The sequence below is a fragment of the Lampetra fluviatilis genome, chromosome 1 (assembly GCF_964198595.1).
Source record: "Lampetra fluviatilis chromosome 1, kcLamFluv1.1, whole genome shotgun sequence".
Lineage (NCBI taxonomy): Eukaryota > Metazoa > Chordata > Hyperoartia > Petromyzontiformes > Petromyzontidae > Lampetra > Lampetra fluviatilis.
Genome location: NC_136275.1, coordinates 23,109,261 through 23,131,158, shown reverse-complemented (window position 1 = coordinate 23,131,158; position 21,898 = coordinate 23,109,261). Strand labels below are relative to the sequence as shown.

At 41.7% G+C, this 21,898-nt stretch overlaps 1 protein-coding gene across 5 annotated transcripts in view; it reads right to left on the bottom strand.

Moving 5' to 3' along the window:
* Positions 1 to 21,898, bottom strand: part of LOC144934125 (protein PALS2-like) — a 149,544-nt gene that overhangs the window by 17,716 nt on the left and 109,930 nt on the right. For 2 of the 5 annotated variants that reach the window (XM_078859607.1, XM_078859579.1), the window contains exons 3-10: positions 21,495 to 21,616; positions 19,522 to 19,674; positions 18,499 to 18,663; positions 17,513 to 17,740; positions 13,916 to 14,050; positions 6,919 to 7,069; positions 4,888 to 4,959; positions 1,721 to 1,882 (exon numbers count right to left, since the gene is read on the bottom strand). In XM_078859607.1, the coding sequence (XP_078715733.1) occupies positions 1,721 to 1,882; positions 4,888 to 4,959; positions 6,919 to 7,069; positions 13,916 to 14,050; positions 17,513 to 17,740; positions 18,499 to 18,663; positions 19,522 to 19,674; positions 21,495 to 21,616 (1,188 nt within the window). The remainder of the gene's footprint in view (positions 1 to 1,720; positions 1,883 to 4,887; positions 4,960 to 6,918; positions 7,070 to 13,915; positions 14,051 to 17,512; positions 17,741 to 18,498; positions 18,664 to 19,521; positions 19,675 to 21,494; positions 21,617 to 21,898) is intronic. The other 3 variants (XM_078859617.1, XM_078859598.1, XM_078859589.1) reach the window with 3 other exon arrangements.

Here is a 21,898-nt window from a genome sequence, read left to right as displayed (position 1 = left end):
TTTACGTAGGATGATAGCTGATTGTCTGCAAAAGTGTACTTTAGGGATATAATTGCTCTATAATGCTACTAAATAATTATGTGTATGTTCTAAATCTGCATTTTATTAAAAGCCAAAATATTTTGCTGAAATTAGAGTACATTGGTTATGTTACATAACCTTGGTTATGTAAGTAAATTGATTGAGGTTATTTGAACCGTATGGCGGGACCCCAGGGTCCCTTAAGCCCCCAGCTCTTGCATAAACATTATATTAAAATGTCAACAAAAACTTTGCTCTTTTTCACCAATGGCTTTGAAGGATAGTGGCAAGTGTTGTTAAACTATAAACTATGCGCTTTAAAACTACTTACCTGCAGTACCTCTATTTAAATACACTATCGAAAAAATGATCTACACCACTCTGTCAATCATCATGTTTCTCAGTGTGGATTTGTGAACGCACTTTGTAAACAGTACATAAAATAGTACGCCTTTTCAATGCGCTGTTCATATTGTAACAAGCGTTTATATCAATGTTACTCTACAGAGTAGTGGGTCGCCGCTCCTCTTATCCACATGGATATGAGCGGTTTGTGGGGACTATCTGCACAGATCCATACAGACAAGATAAGTATTATCAAACAGGAGGAACTAACGGTGCAACGCATCTTATCTGTTAAATATGTGCAGGTAATAGGATTGTCATCGATTGATCCTGGCAGCAGACATTGGTTGGTCACAAATAATAATGAAGATAAGAGAGCAGTATCACTGTATGATGCATACCATTATGACAAATAAAGGACTTAAGTCGTGCAGGCAGTTTGAGCAGCTTTGGATAATACTTATTATGATCCTGCCCATACCCGAGCATGGAGTGCATTCGCTTGTTCAGCTCTTCTGCGCATTCGTTCTCGCTGCGCTTGGACGACATGACAACAGAATGATCCGCGCTAGGTGGGTCACGGCATTTATGTGCGTGGTAGGATGGAGTCGCCAAAAATAAATAACTTAATTACGATTTTCACTGACGTTTATTCGGGACCCCGGGGACCCGCCATAAGGTTAATTTACTCCTTATGTATCGTGATCAGCTGGAAACAAGGTAGAGCAACACAGACATACTACTTCTAAATGCAAGTTGTGTTCGTGCTTGTCATACAATAACTATTGAAAACAAATGTCATGTGTAATTGTTTGGGCATTCACACCAGTGATAGTGTAAATCTCAAGTCTAAATTTACTATTCATGTGCTGAGCATTGAGGTTTTTTTTAAATAAAACTATAAAACATGTGTCACTTTCTTATTATCGAAAAATCAAAACGTGCTAAATTAATAATTTCAACTTGTAACGTGCCGTATAACACAGGACAAGTGAGAAGGCAGCAGCCACAAGGTGAGCTGGCGATAACTGCCAAAGCTCTGCTGTCCTCATAAATGAAGGTGTTATCAGCAAATTAATTCGCGTTTATACGCGGGAGGAAGTTGGAACACCCGGAGAAAGCCCACATGTGCAAGGGGGTAACACTATCCTGTACAGACCGAACAGGTGAGGTCTATATTTGCTCTCTTGCCTTCTCCTGGCAAGCCTACGGGAGGCGAGTTTCACGACATTTGTGCGATCCACCAACCCTCGCCTCCGAGGTGCTGGATTACAGGCGTGCGCTCGTGATCTGTATTTGGATGAGTAATGGACCGTGCGATCGAAGCGACAAAAGAACCACACGCAGCTCTCACAGGGTATGGTCATGCCGTATCGCGATAGCTCGGATACCAAGAGGCGATTCTTCAGGCTCCTTCGACCGACACCCTGTGCTCCAATCAGCACCAATGTCTTCCGCTGGAAGGGGGGCATCTTGGCCATCTCTTCGTAGATAAGGATCTCATGACGGTCAAACTCTGTTTCAGACGGAAGGGATAGAGATGGACACATTGTATGAGGTATACGGTAAAGGTGCAGCCCGTGCAATTGCCAGCTCCCACCACTGCTGGTGGAAGGACTGCCACTACTAAAAGGAGCTCGAGAAGGTCCCTACTAGAGGGTAGTTTGGCCAACTATTCCACTATGGCCAGACATCTTGGAGTAGAAATAACGTTTATATCATGTATTGCTTTAATTACGTTACGAATAATGTGAGCAAATTGATTCACTTAAATATTATGATATAATATTGCATGAAAAAAATATATAATGTTTATGATTTCTACATGGCATCAAGCTTTACACTTTGAACCATGGCTTCAACAAATTCGTAAGAGAAGTATATATATTCAACTATCCAATTACATAGCACTTACATTGTGCTCCATGTATTTTCTATTTTTAAATCCTTTATATTAAGTTTGCATGCTTGCTTGCTTGCGTGCTTGCGTGCTTGCTTGCTTACGACCGTGCAAATCCTTTGGTCGTTTTTTAACCCACTTCCCGTGATCCAATCGAGCTGACATTTTCCACACAGACTCGTTGTGCCAGACAATTAATGTTCGTGAAAAAAAATTCCCAAAATTTTACACTTTTTAGGCAAAAACAATTTATTTTACATATATTCAAATAGAACTCATTCACAGTATAAGAGCCCAGAGCGTAACCCCTCCACAGGCCGTGGCGGAGTAGCGCAGTTGGTAGCACCCTCGCTTCCCATGCCAAAGGTCGCGGGATCGATCCCCGCGTCCTCCACAGGCGAATATATTTTTAAATCCTTTATATTAAATTCGCTGCCACGCATATAAAGGATTTATAGTAAAAAAACTTAGTTTTTACGGGTTATACTTATTATGACTTAAATCTAAACGACATGTTTTCGCACGTTATTTGTTCATGCAATTTACTTAAAAAAAAATTTTTTAATGAAATTCCTATCACATTTTTATTTCTTATTGACATTCATTGATGATGAACAAATGAAATGATTTATTTTACTGGAAAATGAGGAGGGAAATAGAGACTGCAGAATTACAACTTAGATATGCAATCTTGAATGAACAAAATAAACCGTCACTATTGCTGTATATGTAGATCTAGCCTAGCAATTAAAAACACAAATGATGCATTGCCACAATAATAAAATGAGATATACTTGTATACAATGGAGCTGCAAGAAATGTTAGAAGTACGTGATGATCAAGAACACTGAAAAGTTGGGCTCAGGATAAATGAGAAAAACAAAAGTACAAAATATCTGTTGGAGGGGACATTACTGTAAAATACTGCAGCATATATACCTAGGCTATCTGTTATAAGTGGACTGGAATTAAAGTTATGAAATCAAGAGGCAGAGAAGAGTTGGTAAGAGTGATTTCAGAAAAATTAATTTGTTCATGAAAATTAGCATAGCAACGTACCTAACAAAGAACGTTTAAATCAGCATACATTACTTGCTGTGACAATTTGCGTACTATCTGCGGTGACTTATGGATCATAATCGTTGACATTAACAAAGAGAATGAAACAATGACTAAAAAAGTGCACAAAGCATGGAAAGATGCGTGACTGGAATTGCACTGAAAAAAAACTGAATGAAAGAACATCTATATATATAAAAAAGTCAAAAATTGTCTGTTTGTCGGTTTGTGGCTTTGTGTGTGTTCGCGCGCTTGCGAAGGATTTGGCTCTCCAATGGTGGGGTTTATGTTAAATAAAAACAGCCAGGTACCACGCCGTAAGCCCTGCCGTGAGCAAGCACTATTCCTTTTTCACATCCGTTAACTTTTAATAAGTTTAATTAGCGATTCAGTGCGATTTTTTCGCGCTTTCGTTTTATTTATGAAACATGCACGACCATACCAACTCACGCACCTTTGTTGGGGGGTTCGGCCCATGCCAAGTTGCACGCCTTCGGTGAGAGTGAGGGGGACATTTTCTTTCGCGTAAAAAATGCTTTAAAAATACACTAAACGCTGAGCTTAAATCTTCACTGTGTGATGTCCCCCCACCGCGATGCATGCAGTTACTAATATATACAGTCGCTAGATGCTACCATGATAGGCCGTAGATATTACTGCAGAGCGGCCGGGGAGATCGTGGCTTGGGGGGCGGTCAGGGGTAGCAGCCCAGCCCCAGCCTGCCAAGGTGCAACCTCGGCCGGTTGGACAATCTAGGCGAGGCCGGAGGCTCTGCATGGAACTAGGCCTCACCACGCCACTCTGTCAGATGAGAACTTTGTGCTATGGAATCGATAAATACTGCTATAGTCAGTATGTACTACTGTAGTGATAGCAGGTACCACCACAGTCGGTATGCACTGCTGTAATCATAGCAGGTACCACCACAGTCAGTACGCACTGCTGTTAGATTTTTAAGAGTAGTTTTGAAAAAAAAAATTGACCCGGGCAACGCCGGGTGTATAAGCTAGTATATATTATAGTACAGAAGCAGGTTAAATACATCATTCTAACTTCTAATGAGAATAAGTTTGCTGGGCAGCATGTGTCACGAGAAGGGAAGAAGGCCAATAGTTAACAAACATGAAGGAGCAACAATGAAGGGAAGGAGTGAGTCTGAGATTACATCCACCGAGGAGATGCAGTGATGAAATCGGCTCGTGTGCTGCTGCTAGGTCTACTTTTAACCTAAAGCAACATGAGACGGTGACAAGTTGGCTGGGCCTTCATTCAGCAGTGGATTAATCATGGCTGGTGATAATGTACACAATGAATTGGAAATATGTAACACTAATTGTTATTTTGACAGTGTTTGGGAATCTTTTATCACTTTGGGAATTTTGTAATGAGCAGTTATGTGAACCATTAAACACCTATGATGCTAATTGGAGATACGCTTTTCGCAGGAAAGGGATTTGACATCACACCACACGGCTACTCTCTGTGGAGCCTTATGGGATGGAAGAAGCACCCACAGCAAGGTTCTCTGGTGAACATCGAGTCAATCCTCTCTCAAACCGCACCTGCGTTTTTGGTGGACATGTACATCAGCTTCTTTTTCTTCTTTCCACCCAAGACTCCACACAAGGCTCCTCCTGTACAGGGCTCTTAGGTTAAGGCATTGACTTACAAATAAGCACCGTCACCATCCACGAATTAACTGACTTTCAGAATTCCACCTTCACAAAAGTCTACACAATGTGCATTAACTTTTCTTTTGTATGTTTTTTAAGCAAAATTTATTTATTTTGGATTAAAATAATATAATACATGGAATTATTTATACATGAAAACGTTGGATAGATTTTTTGCTGTTGGTAGATACACTTTACTTTGTATCATAAGACTACGTGAACAGTGATCTTTTTATATTAATCTAGTTTTTAACACAAAAAAGCTATGGAATGCATTCATCAGCATCGCAGGCTTTGCAGATACATGAATTCATGCAAATATATTGTAAAAACAAATGTAAAATACTAATAATTTCGACTTAAACTATGTAACTGTCATAAAACATATGCTATTGTGATGATTTATAAACCGTATATATCTGTGATAGTTCACAGTAAAATTGTATCATTATTTTTATTATTACAATTATGTGTCGAATGTGAGTGGGAAAATGGTTCAGGGTGAACGAAATAAGAACTTTGATCTGAACATACATCACACATTCCTACTAGAAATGTGCATTGCATGCATTCACTATTAAACACATCTGATAAAAGGTCTTTGTATAAAAGCATGTTAATAAAAAAAAACCCATAAAGCTACACACTTGTTATATTTTCACTTTTCCTACAGAAGAAGTCAAATTGAATATACACGATTCACACACGTTATCCTTTGCACAAGTGCAGAGATGAGTGGAAGTTTACATGTTAATTTAACTAGTTCGATATTAATAATAATGTGAGTTTATGTTGCGTTTAACCAATTGTGAATTCATGAAATAATGAAGCATTTCCCTACTTGCATTTCACTACCTGTTGAAAAAAGTCGAATTTTCAATTAACAATATAATTTTAAACTATTAGCAGCTAAGTTGATTTGGGTTTACATTGAAGTATGGAAATATTTTAACACTGTTCTCACAGTATCCCCACTCACCATGCTCAGCAATCTACCTAGAAAATTTACACATTAGTCTGTGCAGCATTAGTCTGTGGGATCGAGTGGTTATGCTTAGAGACCCCTCATATGAGCTACAGAGTGTTTGCCAGGCACACATCCTCTAATTATTCGTGCAGTCATTCACTCCTGCTTCTGTTCTGGTTACAATGTCTCTTTACTTCACAGGCCCAGAGCAGATATTTCACTTGTTGGCAACATTATGGCTCAAATTTGTCATATTAGTCTGATGCCTGTATATTTGTAGTTTGAATGTGCATATTTTATCCGGATCCTCTGGTTTTTCCCTCCACATTTAGAAAAAGTGTTTAGATTACATAGATTATTTGGCTGCTTTAAATGTCCACATAAGCCACTTCGTTGAGCTATCATTTGTGGCCAGGTCACTTCTGAAAAATAAGCTAATAGCTCAGTGGGCTTTACCTGGTAAAATGAAAATAGTAAATTTTTGTGATTTGCTTACCTTTCCTATAGTTTGCACTCTTATCATGTTTTTGTATATGTTGTCATAACGTTCTGACCCACCCCGACTGGATATCTGTGAAAAAGAGATTATAGCTTATCGGATTCCTTCAGTAAAAGTAAGATTCTGATTCTGAACTGGAATATATACATCAATCATCGCCACAGGCAATTAAAAAACAGCAGGACCCTCCTGAAAAAGAGAATTGAGACTCAGCGAGGCTTTCCTGTGTAAACAAATGGAATAAAATAAATTCTGGATTAATCTTAGGTTACATAACCAAGTTGTTGAACAATCTGAAATAAATCAACATTTATCGAAAGGTTAGTGCTTTAACTTGACTCAAATTTCATGCCATCTCAGGGTGGTATCAACGTCTGCTCTGGCACTCAGCTAGCTGCCATCATGGTGAAGTGCGGTGTGGCTCGATGAGAGGTAAAGTGTAAAGTGTGCACACCTTGGTTAGGCCCCTCCGGGAGACGAGACGCTGCACACTCACCGGAGGCACTCGTGAAGTTCACCTCCTGCCGCACGTACGCCTTCCGCTTCTCCTCCAGCATCTGGCTGGGCACCAGGCCTGCACTGCCCCCGTCTTGTGCTTTGCATGCCTGAGCAGCACGTGCACACGGTTATGGTATGTATGTTGTATGTATGCATGTTGAACTTATTTCACACTGTATGTATCCATCAGTGCCAATCAGAGGAGCGAGGTTAGTGGCATCGATAGCAGACGAGCTGAAGGAAGTTATTTACGGAGTACACAGTAAGCATTGGACAAAATGTCAAAAGTGCCATCTCCGTGCTCACAGAGATAATAGAGCAGCACTCATTTCCTTCGGCAGCCCCGAGCCACAGATGGAATTCCATATTCCGACGGTAGGGAGAAGTCTCTATCATGGGATGACCGCTTGAATTGCCACAATATTTCCTATAGAGCAAAATCCCATTGTGAGCCAAGCACATGAATCCTATCACCCCACAGAGGAAATGGTAACAATATCTAATATACGAATAGGTAAACAGTGGCATAGAGTAATGTGTTCTAAACCCGGTGACCAATGTTTGATTCATGACCATGGCTAACGTCAGTGGCGAATGATTTCTTAAATCTTCCCCCCCATCCACCTCTACTCACCAATCTGCATGAAACAGCACGGTGAGGTATGCTCAAACAACCCCCCCCCCCCATAACCGACACGGGCTTGACCAACAGTGCTGTTATAATCAATTATTACATGAAAATGGTCTCGTGGAGGTTTATCCAGCCCAGGTGGTCCTGTGGGAAGTCATCAGTGGTTGTCTTATGGAGAGAATGACCCCCCTACTAAGGAAATGTGGCAATTCCACCACAGACTTAAGGCTCCCAAGTTTACATGTGTAATGACATGCTGACACCTGCTGGCCGAGAAAGGGAAGCACGGGTACGGGCTCAGCTAAAGTAACAACGAATCAGAGAAGGAGAGGTATCTGGGGCAAAGGTAACAGGTGGGGTTAGCCGAGATACCCTGGGAACCTGCTCGAAGGTTCCATGAGAGGGGCCTAGCCACGCCTGGGGGGATATAAGGAGGAGCTGGACCCGGGGCTAGGGGTTTGTGTGTGGATTCTTGGGTCCTGGCTGTGTCGCTGCTCGTGGACATCTCTCTCTCTGTCGTCTGGCCACGTGGAAGATCTCCTGCGGGGTTTCCATCGCCATCATCGTCAAGCCGCCAGCCAGCGGTGTAGCCGAGTGAGGGTGGTGGGACCACGCCGAGTGATCGGCTGTGTGTAGCCAGTAGAGACGTTCATATCTAAGTGTTGTACTTAAAGTGAGAAGAATAAGGTTGACCTGTGTGATGAGAAATAAAAGAAGTACCTTCTACACAACGTGTCGCGGAAGTCGTTCATTCCACATGTAAAACAATCTGTGTGTCAGGGGCCTAGAGATAAAATATTCTTACAAGTGTAGTGACACAGCGCCGACTGCTGTACAGCAGCAGCAACTACACTTAGCGCACATGTTGTTGAGCATATGAACCTTATGGCAGTACTCGCATAATGTCCGTGATGCAGTAATTTTTAGTCTGTTGATGGTCGGTGATGCGGAAATCGACTCATCTGGAAGAGCTGTACACGATGCATTATGGTGCATACGAGCGTTCAGGGTTTCAGCACAATCGTGCTCGCTGCGTTTCGACATCGCGGAGTAGCACTGATTTCGGATTGATTGGTACCCCAGTCACGGAGTTAAGATAATGGGTTTCATACACCATCAAGAAGTTTGCATAATAACATCTGTTTAGTATCAAACTAACCATGTTGTTTACGTGTAGTTGGCAAAACTAAAATATTCAAGCCAACTACAATCCAATACTTTAAGTTTCAATAGAATAAATGATCACAAATTAATATATTATTTACAATTTTGTAGTTAAACAATGCTAGTGTAGTGTAATAGTGCCGGCTAGTGGACAGCGGCGCCAGTGAGGGTGTGCACGGTGTGTTGGCAGAGGGTAGGAACTAGGGTAAGGGTCACAGAGGACCCCGTCTGGAGGCCCCTGGAGCCTGCTAGCGGGTTCAAGAAGGGAGGCGTGTTCAGGGCGGAGCCAGGCCGCGCTGGGAGCATAAAAGGAACTGAGAGTGGGAGCTCGAGGCTGCCGGTTCTGGGAATGGACTAATCTCGTCGTTGCTGTCGTCGAGTCGCCGTCGTGGCTAAATGTCTTCGCTAGATATTGCGCTATGAAGGATAGTAGTTTGCTATCTGAGTCAGCGCCGTCAGTGTTAGATGGCTAGTGTTGTGTACAGGCTAAACTAAGCTACTGTGGAGAGTGTGCAGATGAGACCATGAAAGTTGTTATCAAGAAAGTGCTTCCTAAGGGCCTCCAAGGGCAGCATAACAAGCTTTAAATCCTGCTGGACATCACAATACAGAACAAACACTGGTACCGAGTGAGCCTCCCCCACGTATTAAAACTGAATCTCTCTGTTTTGTAGTATCCAGAGACGAGCCACATCTAACAAGACCGGCATACACATCCCATATCCACTACTGCACCTTCCTTAGAAGCTAAACTCCCATTGAATATTAATGTTGGTAAGACATTGGAGAGTTCTAAACTATTCTCGTCCCACAGCTGCATGTTCCAATGCTGAATGCCTGTGAACATGTGTTGGAAATTCAAGTTGCAATCCAAAAGTGAGTTTCAATGCATGACAATATTGCTCTGGCATACTATAGACTATATTTTTTTAAATCATAAAATAAGACTTGAATCTAAAACAAATGTCTATGTTAATATTGATAGGATCGTGTAGTTTATTTTCAGTTTTTTCGAATTTTTGCTACTTTATTTTAATATGTGAAATGTAAAATATACACCAAAGTAACAAAAAATGTCTTTAGCACACATATTGACTGCCCTCTATTCATAAATTGCAGCATACACAATAACACAAGGCACTGAAATTTAATATTCCAAGACATGTATACAACACTGCATTAAAATCTCTTGAATCCAGACTCAAGTAGGAATTCATGAAAAGCCAGAAGGCTTTCTAAAGTAAATACATTCTAACCAGAAAATAGTTTGCATGCTCATTAAGCAGTATGGAGGAGTAGCAATTGTACAGCTAAACACATGTTCAGTGCAGCTGCAGGGAATTATAAAATTAATTAGCTCGGTCGCCATATGCCCTGTTAGTGCTGTTGCCATTTTTCTTTTCTCCTTTCACAATCATCATATGCTTATTATCCAAGTAAGAAAAATAAATTCTACAAGCCTACCAGAACATCTATTCACCAACTTCTACATCCAGTGAACCTGAGCCTTCATCATCTTGCTACACAGTGATGGCAAGTGGCTCGGTGAAACTGTATAGAAGTGAATTGAGTTTGCTTCAAAATTGTAAAAAATATATATAGTGTTAATTGAATGTCTTAGGTGTTACATTTAAATGAAATAAACAATGTAGTATTTTCTCAACACTGTGGGATATCTCCTGCATTGAGAAAGGCTCTCCATGCAATTAGTCTGGGCTTCAAGAGGTTTGATTGCAAGTTTAAATGCACACAGAGTTTGCACACATAACCATAATGCCAATAGTTGTTACTGGTCATATGCTGGCCTTGTAACTTAACACGCAATCGTATTTATTATAATCATTCTTATGTGAGCCCTAACCGTGTCTCTAGTTCATGGAAATGCAATGCAGATGAGCATATGAGTGCAGTGTGCCATTTATTAATCTTTTGGGTATAAGATGCCTGTATCAAGCCAGAGGAATGTTACTTTCATTACAAACCACGAGCATGCTGATGCGATAATAGCGTGCATGTAAGCTGCTAAGCCTGCAATCCCAAATCCAAGCGATAATCTTCGGCATTTATTTGTGCTTAGAACAATGATGTACTCCACGTTTGTCATTTGAGCAGCGTTCACATTTCACGTCTGGGAAATGCAATTACTTCTGCTTTCTGATTGTTACCAGATTCTCAATCAAGGGGGCAGCCAGAAGTCACAGGATGTTGTTATGCTCACAAACATCACCATGCAGCCTGTGATCTATGTTGCTTTGGGATTATTCTATAACATCAATGTGTATTACCTGGCACAGAAAGTTTCCAGCTGCATTGGCAAAATAATCATAGAGTTTATATCATCATGTGAGGGAAAATATGTTCTAAATGCAATCAGAAAACAGTGGGTGCAATAACACACTTTGACTTCATGTTTATATTGATAACTTTGCAAAAGAAGTGTTACATGTTGATATTGCAGTGTGGTATAATTTCAGTTTTGTGGCGACATGCCTGTAACCCAACAACGTTATCATTAAATATGTATGTATATACAGAAGAGCGTAGTTTCTGTACTATATAAGCAAATAACTAAATAAAAAAATAATATAAATAGACGCAAAATAATAAAGCAAGCATATTATGAAAAGGACAGTTATTTTCACATGCAGTACAGTACAAATATGATCTAAGTGAAAATGCTTCATGAAATACATTTACGTTTATTTTCATGAACAGTATCAACAATGACATAGTCTTCTGTCTTGTAACATAAAACCCACAACAATGTGCTAAGGTGTACTGTCACTTAAAAACAAAATCAAACTGTCCTTTGGAGTGAAAAGCACAATACCGTCCAATTCAACGCAAGTTATTTTGTTTCAGAATAATTTTCCTCATTTTCAGCTGCCCAAAGACTTTAAAGCTCGTTATTATTGTCAAACAACGAGTTTGGGGGGAGGCATCATGACTACCCCCCCCCAACTCAGCAGGGTGCCCCATGCTCAACACTGCAGGAGCAGCACACACTGTGCACATGACTCACGTTGCTGTCAACGCCGCTATGACTGCACACAACGCCTGGTGCCATGTCTCCAAATTAACATTTCTCAAAATGATGCTAACTTTAATTATAGTGATTCCTCCGTTTAACATGTACCTCTGTGACAATAATAAAATGGACACACGCAACGATCAGAATGCCTTATAGGCGGATGAACCAAGCGACGTCAGCTATTAAGGCCATCATCTCAAACTGCTTCCTTTTTAAATCCTTTATATTAAGTTCGCTTGCTTGCTTGCGTGCTTGCTTGCTTACGACCGTGCAAATCTTTCGGTCGTTTTTTAACCCACTTCCTGTGATCCAATCGAGCTGACATTTTCCACACAGACTCGTTGTGCGTGACAATTAATTTTCGTGAAAATTTTTAAAAAAAAATTTACACTGTTTAGGGAATTTTTTTTAAATATTTAATTACCAATTGCTTAATGCTGGCAGACAATCATCTGACCCATAGGTGGCAGCCATCTCAAGCCAGAGGACGAGAGGACTCTAGCCGCCACGCATATAAAAGATTTAGAGTGAAAAACTTTTTTTTACGGGTTAATTTTTTCAGACTCAATGCCGCTGTTAACACAACAATTGAGATACTCTCTTTTGGATAAGCCAACCAAAGGTAGTTTGAGCTTATTTGATTTGTTACGCGGGTTGAGTTTATTTGATTTGTTATCCGGATGATCCCATTTAGCCAGTTGTGCCACTATTTTAGATCCAGATCAGGTTTAGATGCCACATGCCACCAATCATACCGGGCTGAGAAATGAGCTGCGATTGTAGCACAGGCCACAACCAACGACACACACTCACTCACATTCTGACATTCAAATGTCATACATATTTTAGTTTTAGCAACATTCCCTTGTATGACTATTATTCAACTGAATGCATGCATGAACATTGTATTTTTCGGGTTTGTGTGTACAAATGAGACTGTGAAATTGTCTTTCAGGCTGCGTGAACCTTCTAAATGCTTTATGGTGCCCATTACTCACTCTGCTACTACCTGGCTGCTCCACACATTCTAATTAGCATCCATGTGTTCACCTCCTGTCAAAACACAGGATGTGCAGGCATCATTTGTATTACTTAGAATGAGTTCCAAAGTATCAAATAGGTTGTTATTTTTCTTATTGCATGCTCACGCTAGTGGAAGATAATATCGGCTGCAAAAATGTGGAGACAGTTTTATTCTATAGCATTTTCCCCACTTTAACTTTTTTCTTCTTTGAAGTTTGCAAAATTTGGGAACTGATATGAGCAAAAACATGCCTCATTTAAAAACAGAATATGCAGCATTCATGCGGTAATGTCCTGGCATGGCACATTTACAAATATAAGATGACATAATGGAAGAACAAAAATGCATAATAATGGGAAAGGCGAGAATAGGTTTTCCCCTTATTTCTGGCAATAAAACAGGTGTTCAGATGTTAAAACACCAAACTGAAACCTTTTACAAGGAATCATGTCTGCATTAACCACAATATGTGGTCAGAATGCAAACAAAAAACATACTCTGATAATATATGCATTGTCTATGAAACTGATTGGTCCACACCAAAGATGGCTTGCTTTTGAGCCTAGTCTCAAATGGTGTCAGACCAGAGGACGCCAAAAGGCGTACAGCACAAAGACAAGCATTATCAGGGTGAACAGCTACATCATGAAATAGGAAAGGCATCACTATTGACCGCTAAGTATGTGGACATAGATAGGCCACTTGGTAAAAGATGATGGCCCATGGATGACTGGTGATGGTATGGCAGGCAAATGAGAAGAAAAAAACACACCCAAGAGGATGACCACTGAGGAACAGTACTGACATTAGCTCATGCGCAGGAGTGTGTTTTTGGCATTATGGGACTGTAAGCAATTGCGACATCCAGAAGTGGATGGAGCATTGCTTGATAATGATTAATTTAATTCATGTTCAAATACATTTACTTATTTATTCAATGACCTGAGCATCATATCTTAGCGTTGAATGTTTTGCACAGAAACACAATTGTCTAAAAGGACAGAAGCATTCCACGAGTCTTCATCAAGCGTGCACGCAACGGTGATGACAATGTAAAACGTAGCAAGGTAATTGTATACGTTCCCATGGATCGTTAAGAGTACCTGCCACCAGTCGGGGTCATCCTGGCTCACGATCTGCAACACATCCCCCTGGCTGAACTTGAGGCCCGCCTCCTTGCATGGTATCAGCTGATCATCCGCAGGGTTGTAGTCAAACTGGCACTTCACAAAAAGCTGCTGGCACATCCAAGCACACACAGACGGTAACAGTCACGGCATGAAGGAGACACAGCGTTTATTTTGTGCGAGCTTTGTAGCCAGATTCCTGTGCCAATGCTGTCGCACCGTATGTAGCCAACCTTGCAAACTGACAGAGCCTAAAGCATGAGCTTTACCTAAACACTGTAGCTCTTAGTCATGTAGAGCTGAAGAGCTATTTTTGAATGGCGACCCCGTGGCAGGCATAGGAAGCAATGCATCCGTAGGCCCCGAAGACATACCGGTGCTCGGATAGCGACTCTGCCGGGGAGGTTTCAAGAAACCTTTGATCAAGTTGGCCGTTTGTTTGTCGGGCAAGCCCCTTACTGCGACCGAACTTTGTACATCAGTTTTGTGCACACTGGAAAATCTTAATGATTGTTATTGTGACCCTCTCATTCGAGACAGATCGACGGATGCTTGCAATTTCAGTTGTAAATGCTACAAAGAGCATGATTTAAGAATAATAATTACTGACGTTTACAAAATAGGTCTAAAGATATAGTGTCCGCTTGAAACCGTGTAATTATTTTCAATAAACCTGAAATGTATTGCTGGATTTATTACATCATAAGAGATGGCGGTGGCGTAGGGAGGCCTTCGTCGAACAGTGGATTGACCTTGGATGATGATGCTTATTACATAAGGTCGCTACAGTAGAAACATTAAAGCATAGATATTTCATATGGCTTCTCAAACGCTTGCAAACTGTGTTGTGCGGTGGTAACCACCAATTCCAGCATTTCCTTTCCATCTTCACTCCCACCACTGTACAGTGTAGGAATAACAATTGTATTTATATACTGCCAATGTGTGCTAAAAGCTCTGAGTAATAACAATGCTATTCTCCTCATATTCATAGTTGCAGAAAATTCATATGCATATGCTGTCATAAAATATGGCCAGGAAAATTTGATTACTACTGTAATTAAAGATCATTATTACATTGTTAGGAAAATATACAAGTGGCTTTGGTTTAGATGGATGACACAAAACAAAATAAAGTGATTTTTCACTGGTATACGGAGCTTAATGTGATCTTTGACTCTTGGATTTATTTTAGAATGCTGTTATTTATCGTTAAAACATGTGGCATTCTAGGTTAATAAAAAAACGAATTGTTAAGGTATACGGCTGCAATTTTCCCCAAATCAACGACTGCCTGTTTACGAAGTGATGCTTAAAAGAATGCCATGTGTAGTGGGTACAAATGGACAAATGGAGACGAGGCTTCTCTAGAGGCAACATGTTTATTTAGGTAGTCCCTCCGGACTAACTAGCCCTAACACAACTGGGGGAGGCCGTCAAGCCTGGACCCCGACTCGAGTCCTGGTCTTGACTTCGGGGCTTCTTCTTCAGGAAGACGTCTTCACATCTTCAGATGAACAACAGCAGTCGGACCCGTTCAGGGGTCCAGCTTTTATTCCCAGTCCCGGGGCTTCCTCCGCCCCTAGGCAAGCCTCCCTTCTCGGCCCTTCCAGAGGCCCCTGGAACCGGTCCCGGGGTCCCCGAGCCCCCCTCATTGGGGGCCTCACCCCCGGTACTTCCGGCCACCAGCCCTCCGGGTTCATCCCCCTGTCACCCCTGCGCCGCTCCAGGCGCTCTCGTCCCCTAGCCTCCAGGGGCTGACACTGCACACGGAGTGCAATGTCGCACAACTGCTGTGCTGTAGGTGGTGTGAGCAGCGTGTCTCCTGCTCCACACACAGGCCAGCCTTACGTGGCATGCAGTGGCATCCACCGATGCCACTACACATGTAAGCATTTGCTCAGCACATGCATGTGTTATGGGATGTGTTTACCAAGGTTACACCTCTCCTAGGACATGTTAACCACATCCAGAAGTATCACCCAATGTGTAGTATGCAGGTAGTATACTACACATGATATTCTCAAAGAGAAAAGCATTAATCATTATCAACAGCAAGGCTGGAGTTAAAATAAAATTCTTCAGAAAAATCGGAGCAACCAAGGCTAAATAGACGCTGCATTTCTCATAAATCTGGGGACATTCACAATTGCGAGACATGTGCTGAGCGGTCTTTCCAGTCGTTAAAAAGTATTGCAAATGTATTTTGATATTGCTGACTTGATTGCAGCAGATTTATATGCCAATAATATTTTCCCCCCATGAACATTTTCCAAATTCTTTCGGAAAATAATTTCCTTACACAAATCACGGACCCTGAACCACATTTAGATGCTGAATTATTAATAGATAGATGCAATCAAACAAGTGCTGTTCGACACATGTCAGCAACTCTTGTGTTAAACCCAACATTGTATTATTCTTTCTACAGCCATTGCACAAATACTAAGTAGATGCTACTTATAAATATATATATAATGGTGTGATGAAAGCACATCAAGCGAATAACTAGGTCTCCTGGATTTATAAATAAATAAATCTAGATGCAAAAATATCCACTTACAATAATGAACAGCTAAGTGCATATTGGGTATGTAAAAAACAGATATGCCTGCTTAAAGCAGGAAGCTATAAAAGCTGGCACAGCATATAAAAGGGCTGATATAGGCAGCCTAATGCCTTTCTCTGTATCCAGCTTTCATACTGCCACTATACAGTATGTGTATATGCTGATCTGACCGAGAAGAGGTCAATGCCAGATTTAGACTCATTACAGCTGGGTGGAGTGGTGCACCCCTATAATCCTGAGCTTGAGGGGCTAAGTTGATAGAACTCAAAGCAGTTTGAAACCCCCAAACTTGCTCTGCTGTAAGATGGCTAGTTGATGGCAGTACAGAAAGTAGGTTTATTAACTCCTCTATATGGTTCTGTTGGTGTTCTCCTTGTGTGGTTTTTCTTCGTGTACTTTTTTTTTTACCAAATTCAAAACACTGACGCACAAAGAATTGGCTAAGTGACGACACACCCCAATGTGAAACTCTTGAAAAAGTCGTGAGACTCAGTGACTCCTTGCTAGAATACTCAATCACATAATTATTAGGGTTGTAACAATTCACCCACTGTGAGATTTGATAATTATCTGTCATGATTCAGCGTTGATTCTATTTCGAGAGTCCAATACGTACAGGGTATGCGAATCAACAATTCTATTTCCTGCTCGCATGATTCTAAACATACATTGCGAGCAACGAGGATCAATTTTAACCCATAAGCCGGCACGTTGTTACACCTGGGTTTGTTTTCACCATCTCCCATGATGCAATGGATAGCGATCAATAAAGAGAGCACATGCCCATCAGCTTTGGTCCCATTTTTTGTGATTTGTTTACCTTTCCTATACTTTGCACTTCTATCGCGTTTTTGTTTCGTTTGTTGTGATAACTTTCCAACCCGCCCCAATTGGACATCTGTGAAAAAGAGCTTTATATACTCATCAGATTCATCTGATTCCAGTGCCTGCTATGCATGTGTCCTGTGGGGCCAACCAAACCCCCCCTCCCTCCCGGTGCGTACCAGTGCGGGGTTCTGTGGCAGCGTATAGCTGGGCAGGATCTTGAGCACGACGCTGCCCGTGGCCTCGCGCAGGTAGCGCTGCAGCCCCACGGGGTCATTGCTGACGTCACGGCCGTTGACCTCGCGGATGACGTCGCCCACGTGCAGGAGGCCCTGCTGGTCGATCATGCCGCCCCGCAGGATGCGCGCGATCACCAACTCGTTGCTCTCCACGCGGAATGTCACGCCCTGGCGGGTGGCGTGCATGCGCAGACACCATGTGCACTGTTTAATTAAATCTTTAAAAATATATATTTCTGCTGGCTTTTTTTGGAGAGGTCTCAAAGTGAAAAACCTACCCAGGCCAGGGTGATTTGCTCAACAAAAAATCATTTAAATTTCGTTTGAGGGTTGCCTCAGCCCATCATCCCCCCACGGACAATACAAATAGTACTACTTTGTGAATCAAAGATTGGTTGTACTCTTGTAAGAATGTCTCCACCATGGGTAGTGGGCTTTTGAAAGCTGCCTTCGGGAGTCCATTGGAGAGGAACACCAGCACAATGCGTTATTGAGCATGAAGATATGGGCTGATATGACAAAGACAACATGAAATATAAAAAAGCCCATCATTGCCAAGCATTTAATTGTTTTGTTATTACATGAAATGCAAACGCTGGCCCCTTTCAGAGGAATGTGGAATTTCAACCATTGATTTAGGTCCACCAAAACAGAACAGCACTACCCAATGCTCTTTTGAGCAGATATGCCAACCCCTTTCATGTTGCTTCCTTGCTAAGAAAAAAAAATGCTTGCCCGAGATACAACAGATGACCAATTTTTTGTTACAACAAAAGATATGTGCATTGAACTTCTTTCGCGCTTTACTTTGCGAACCGTGCTAATTGGAGGTGCGGGGGGGGCAACAAATTAAACACAAAAAGCAGTTCCAAAGAAATGACATTGCAGCAGCTCTACAGCTCACGCGGTGAGTGCGTCGCACCTACCAGGGGCTCTCCCTCCATCTTGCGAATCCCGACCATGCGGATGGCGTCTGTCACTCCCGACTCGAGTGTGCCGAGCTCATCGCCGCTGTCCGCGTTGAGGTGCGGGCTGCACGGGAGGCACTCGTAGCTTTTGGAGGCCACCGAGTCATGGGCTCCTAAAAGCGACTGGCATTGTCGTGCAAGGGGGGGGGGCAAAGTATGCGTTTGCATATTTAAGGATTAATTACCTCATTTATTATACCTGCTGTGATTGCTGTCTCCCCGTCAATGTACTGTCATAAAAACGCAGCCTTTGGGGTGGGTAATCATAGCATCCACAAAGAGGACATGACTGTTAGGGGCACCACAAGTGTTTTTTTTACCTGATTTTACCGACCAATTAAAGAGCGTGCGCATAATGAACAACACAAACACATATGGCTTCCATGGTGGATAAGAAATTGCACTAAATGATGTTGCCATAGGAAAGATGCTGAAATGAATCACGATTAACTGAAAAATTCTCAGGAGATAAAATGCTGCACATTTTGGTATTAAGCGAGTACTCAGTTAGCTAAGAGGTACAATGGTTGTGACACAATCAGAATCAGAATATGTATTTATACTGCAGGAATCCAATAAGGTCCAAAGCTCTTTTTTACAGATGTCCAGTAGGGGTGGGTTAGAACATTACAACACAAACAATTCAAAAACACTATATGAGTGCAAAATATAGGAAAGGTAAACAAGCCCACTGAGGTAGTGACTTATTTTTCAGAAGCGACCTGGCCACAAATTATATCTCAACAAAGTGGCCCATCATTTTCACATTTAAAGCACCAAAATAATCTAAATAATCTCAATGCATGTTTCTAAATATGGAGGGAAAAACCGGAGGACTCAGAGAAAAAATCCACGCAACCGCGGGGAGGGAGAGACATGCAAACTCCAAATGTACAGGCGTCAGGGTCGGGGTCAAACCCAAGCCCTCCTGCATACCAGGTGAGGAAGATAACATCACGCCACCATTAAGAAATGCCCAACCTGAAAGTGGGGCTCCTGGAGGATGGTGGCGAGCTCAGCAGCACTGTTGTCTCGCTCCGTCATCGGGGATATGTCCTCCAGAATCTCCTGGACCAGCTCTAGGTTGTTCTCGCTCACCGCTTCTAGCTTGGGTTCCTCAAGCTTGCCCTGAGCCTGTGTATGGCGTGGAGTGGGTGGAGACGGCAGGCAACACCAGGAGGAGGAGTTAGAGGAGTAAAACATTCCAGAGTGCACACGTGTGAGATTCTATTTGAAGCATGGGGCAAAGAGTTAAGTGGCATTACAGCAAGATTATATAAGTGTTTTATAGTATCAGTGGCAGTTGAACCATATTGAGAAGGGAATAACATCGGCCTTTTCACTGGCTAGTCACTTACAACCTAAACAATGGAGGCTTGAGCAGCGACTCTAAACATCATTGCCAGAATCAGCCATTGTCTATCCACTGCTGGATGAACCTTCCCCACACCATAACCATTTAGATGCAATCTCTCTGCTGCACGAGCCAATCTCCACTTCTGCAGTGATCATCCTCCAATTATCACAGTTTCCTACGTACTCCTCACCTCCGATAAGCACAGTTGGCTACGTGTGGTGCGAAAGACGTAAAATAAAAAACTAACACTGTCTGTTTTGGCTGCCATTCTGTCGTCAGTCTTGACCACTGGCCATCATGCATTCTATGTGTCCTGCGCAAGCCCACTTATTTTTTTTAACCACCAACATGATCTCCCCGATTTTTCTTTGTTCAATGACTCGTGTAGTCTTCTTTCTGCATCAGCGTAATTCCAATCGTGGAACTCACAATGCTTCTTTACACTTTTCAACAGTTTGTCCCATATTCCTTGTCACTGTGTTACATTTATGATCCATGTCATAGCTTGTGATACGAAGTTGTTGAAAACCTACTTTTTCTTCGGTAACATCGTAATACCGCTTTTCGAGATCAAATTCAGTTTCCCAAAACCGCTCAGTCATGCTCTTATTCACATCATCATTTCGATCCTGATGCATATTAGCTAATCGCCCTTGTTATACACATTATGCTGTGCTTTCCAGTTACGTCCTTCCGATAATTATTTTATTTAGCCAACTTGTTGTATGTGACTTTATGGTGCTCATGTTTGTTGACTTTCAACACATACCATTATATTTTTGTTGTCTATGGTGTGCAGTGTTATAAATAATACGCCTCTATGTAAAATGAATGATGAAAAAAATGTCAAAGTGAAGTAGGAGGTTAACGGTTATATTATTTACACATCTTAAACATCCCAGGTATATGCTTTGTGTTAGTGTGCCATGTTGAATTAAATCCCAAAAAAAAGCCTTAGTTTGAAAGCACATATGATATATTTACGAATTTTGAGGACTTACATAAAGTCTGAATTATACAAAGGGTCAGTGCATTTTAGGGCAAGAGTCGTCAATTATTTATGAAGGATTAACCGGTTTAACAAGACTACCAACTCTGTCATAGTTGCCTGAAGCTGAAGACGCCAGGTATGAATTGCACAAACCTTGCCATGTCCTTGGTTGACAGGGAGGTATGGCTAATACTCAAATAATATACCCATGAAAATGGAAATAATGGCTGTAAAATGTAGACAAAAGTCTGCCAACATAAATTAAAATATAAAAACCTAGCCTGCTCTTAACCAACCTCCTGGTAGATATAGGTGTATGAATGATATCATGTTGCGTTTACTCAGGCCATGATAAACTTGTCGTTATAACAATGCTCAAGCTTCCTGAAACACCCACGTAAATAAAATAATTACGGATGTTACCATCGTCTCTACCCAATTGGCAAATTAAAATGTCTTCTTCTTACTTATTTCGAAAGGTGGCATTTTCCCAAGTTGATATAAGAATTGAGTGTGATACTGCATGTATTTTAATATTCAGCTGTAAAATTCCCATTGTCGTAAATGCGCTTGGGAATATTTGTACTGTAATATAGCTCCACCAACCTTGGCCAGACACTGCACCACGGGGCTCTCCATGAGGCCTTTCAGGAAAATGAGGTCAGTCTCCTTGGCGCTGGCAGTGCGGGGCATGTCCGGAAATGTCTTCAGCACCTGCTCCATGGCTGCTGTGCGACACACGGAGAAAGGGGGCCATGAACCACATTACCACATTTGGGTCAGACGCCATGACACACCATCCAGCTATGCATGTTATTGCTTGGAGAAAGTTTGCATTCATATAGCGTATCCACTGGTTGTTATTCATTCGTCAAGCATAGCCAGCGAAGGACCGTTGCACCAAACGTGTAACCTCTTGCAAGCGTTGGCATAAAATGCTCTTGCTGTCATACACCGGTGTCGAAAAATTTGTTTTATCCACTAATCACGGGGACTGCGCCATTCCTTTG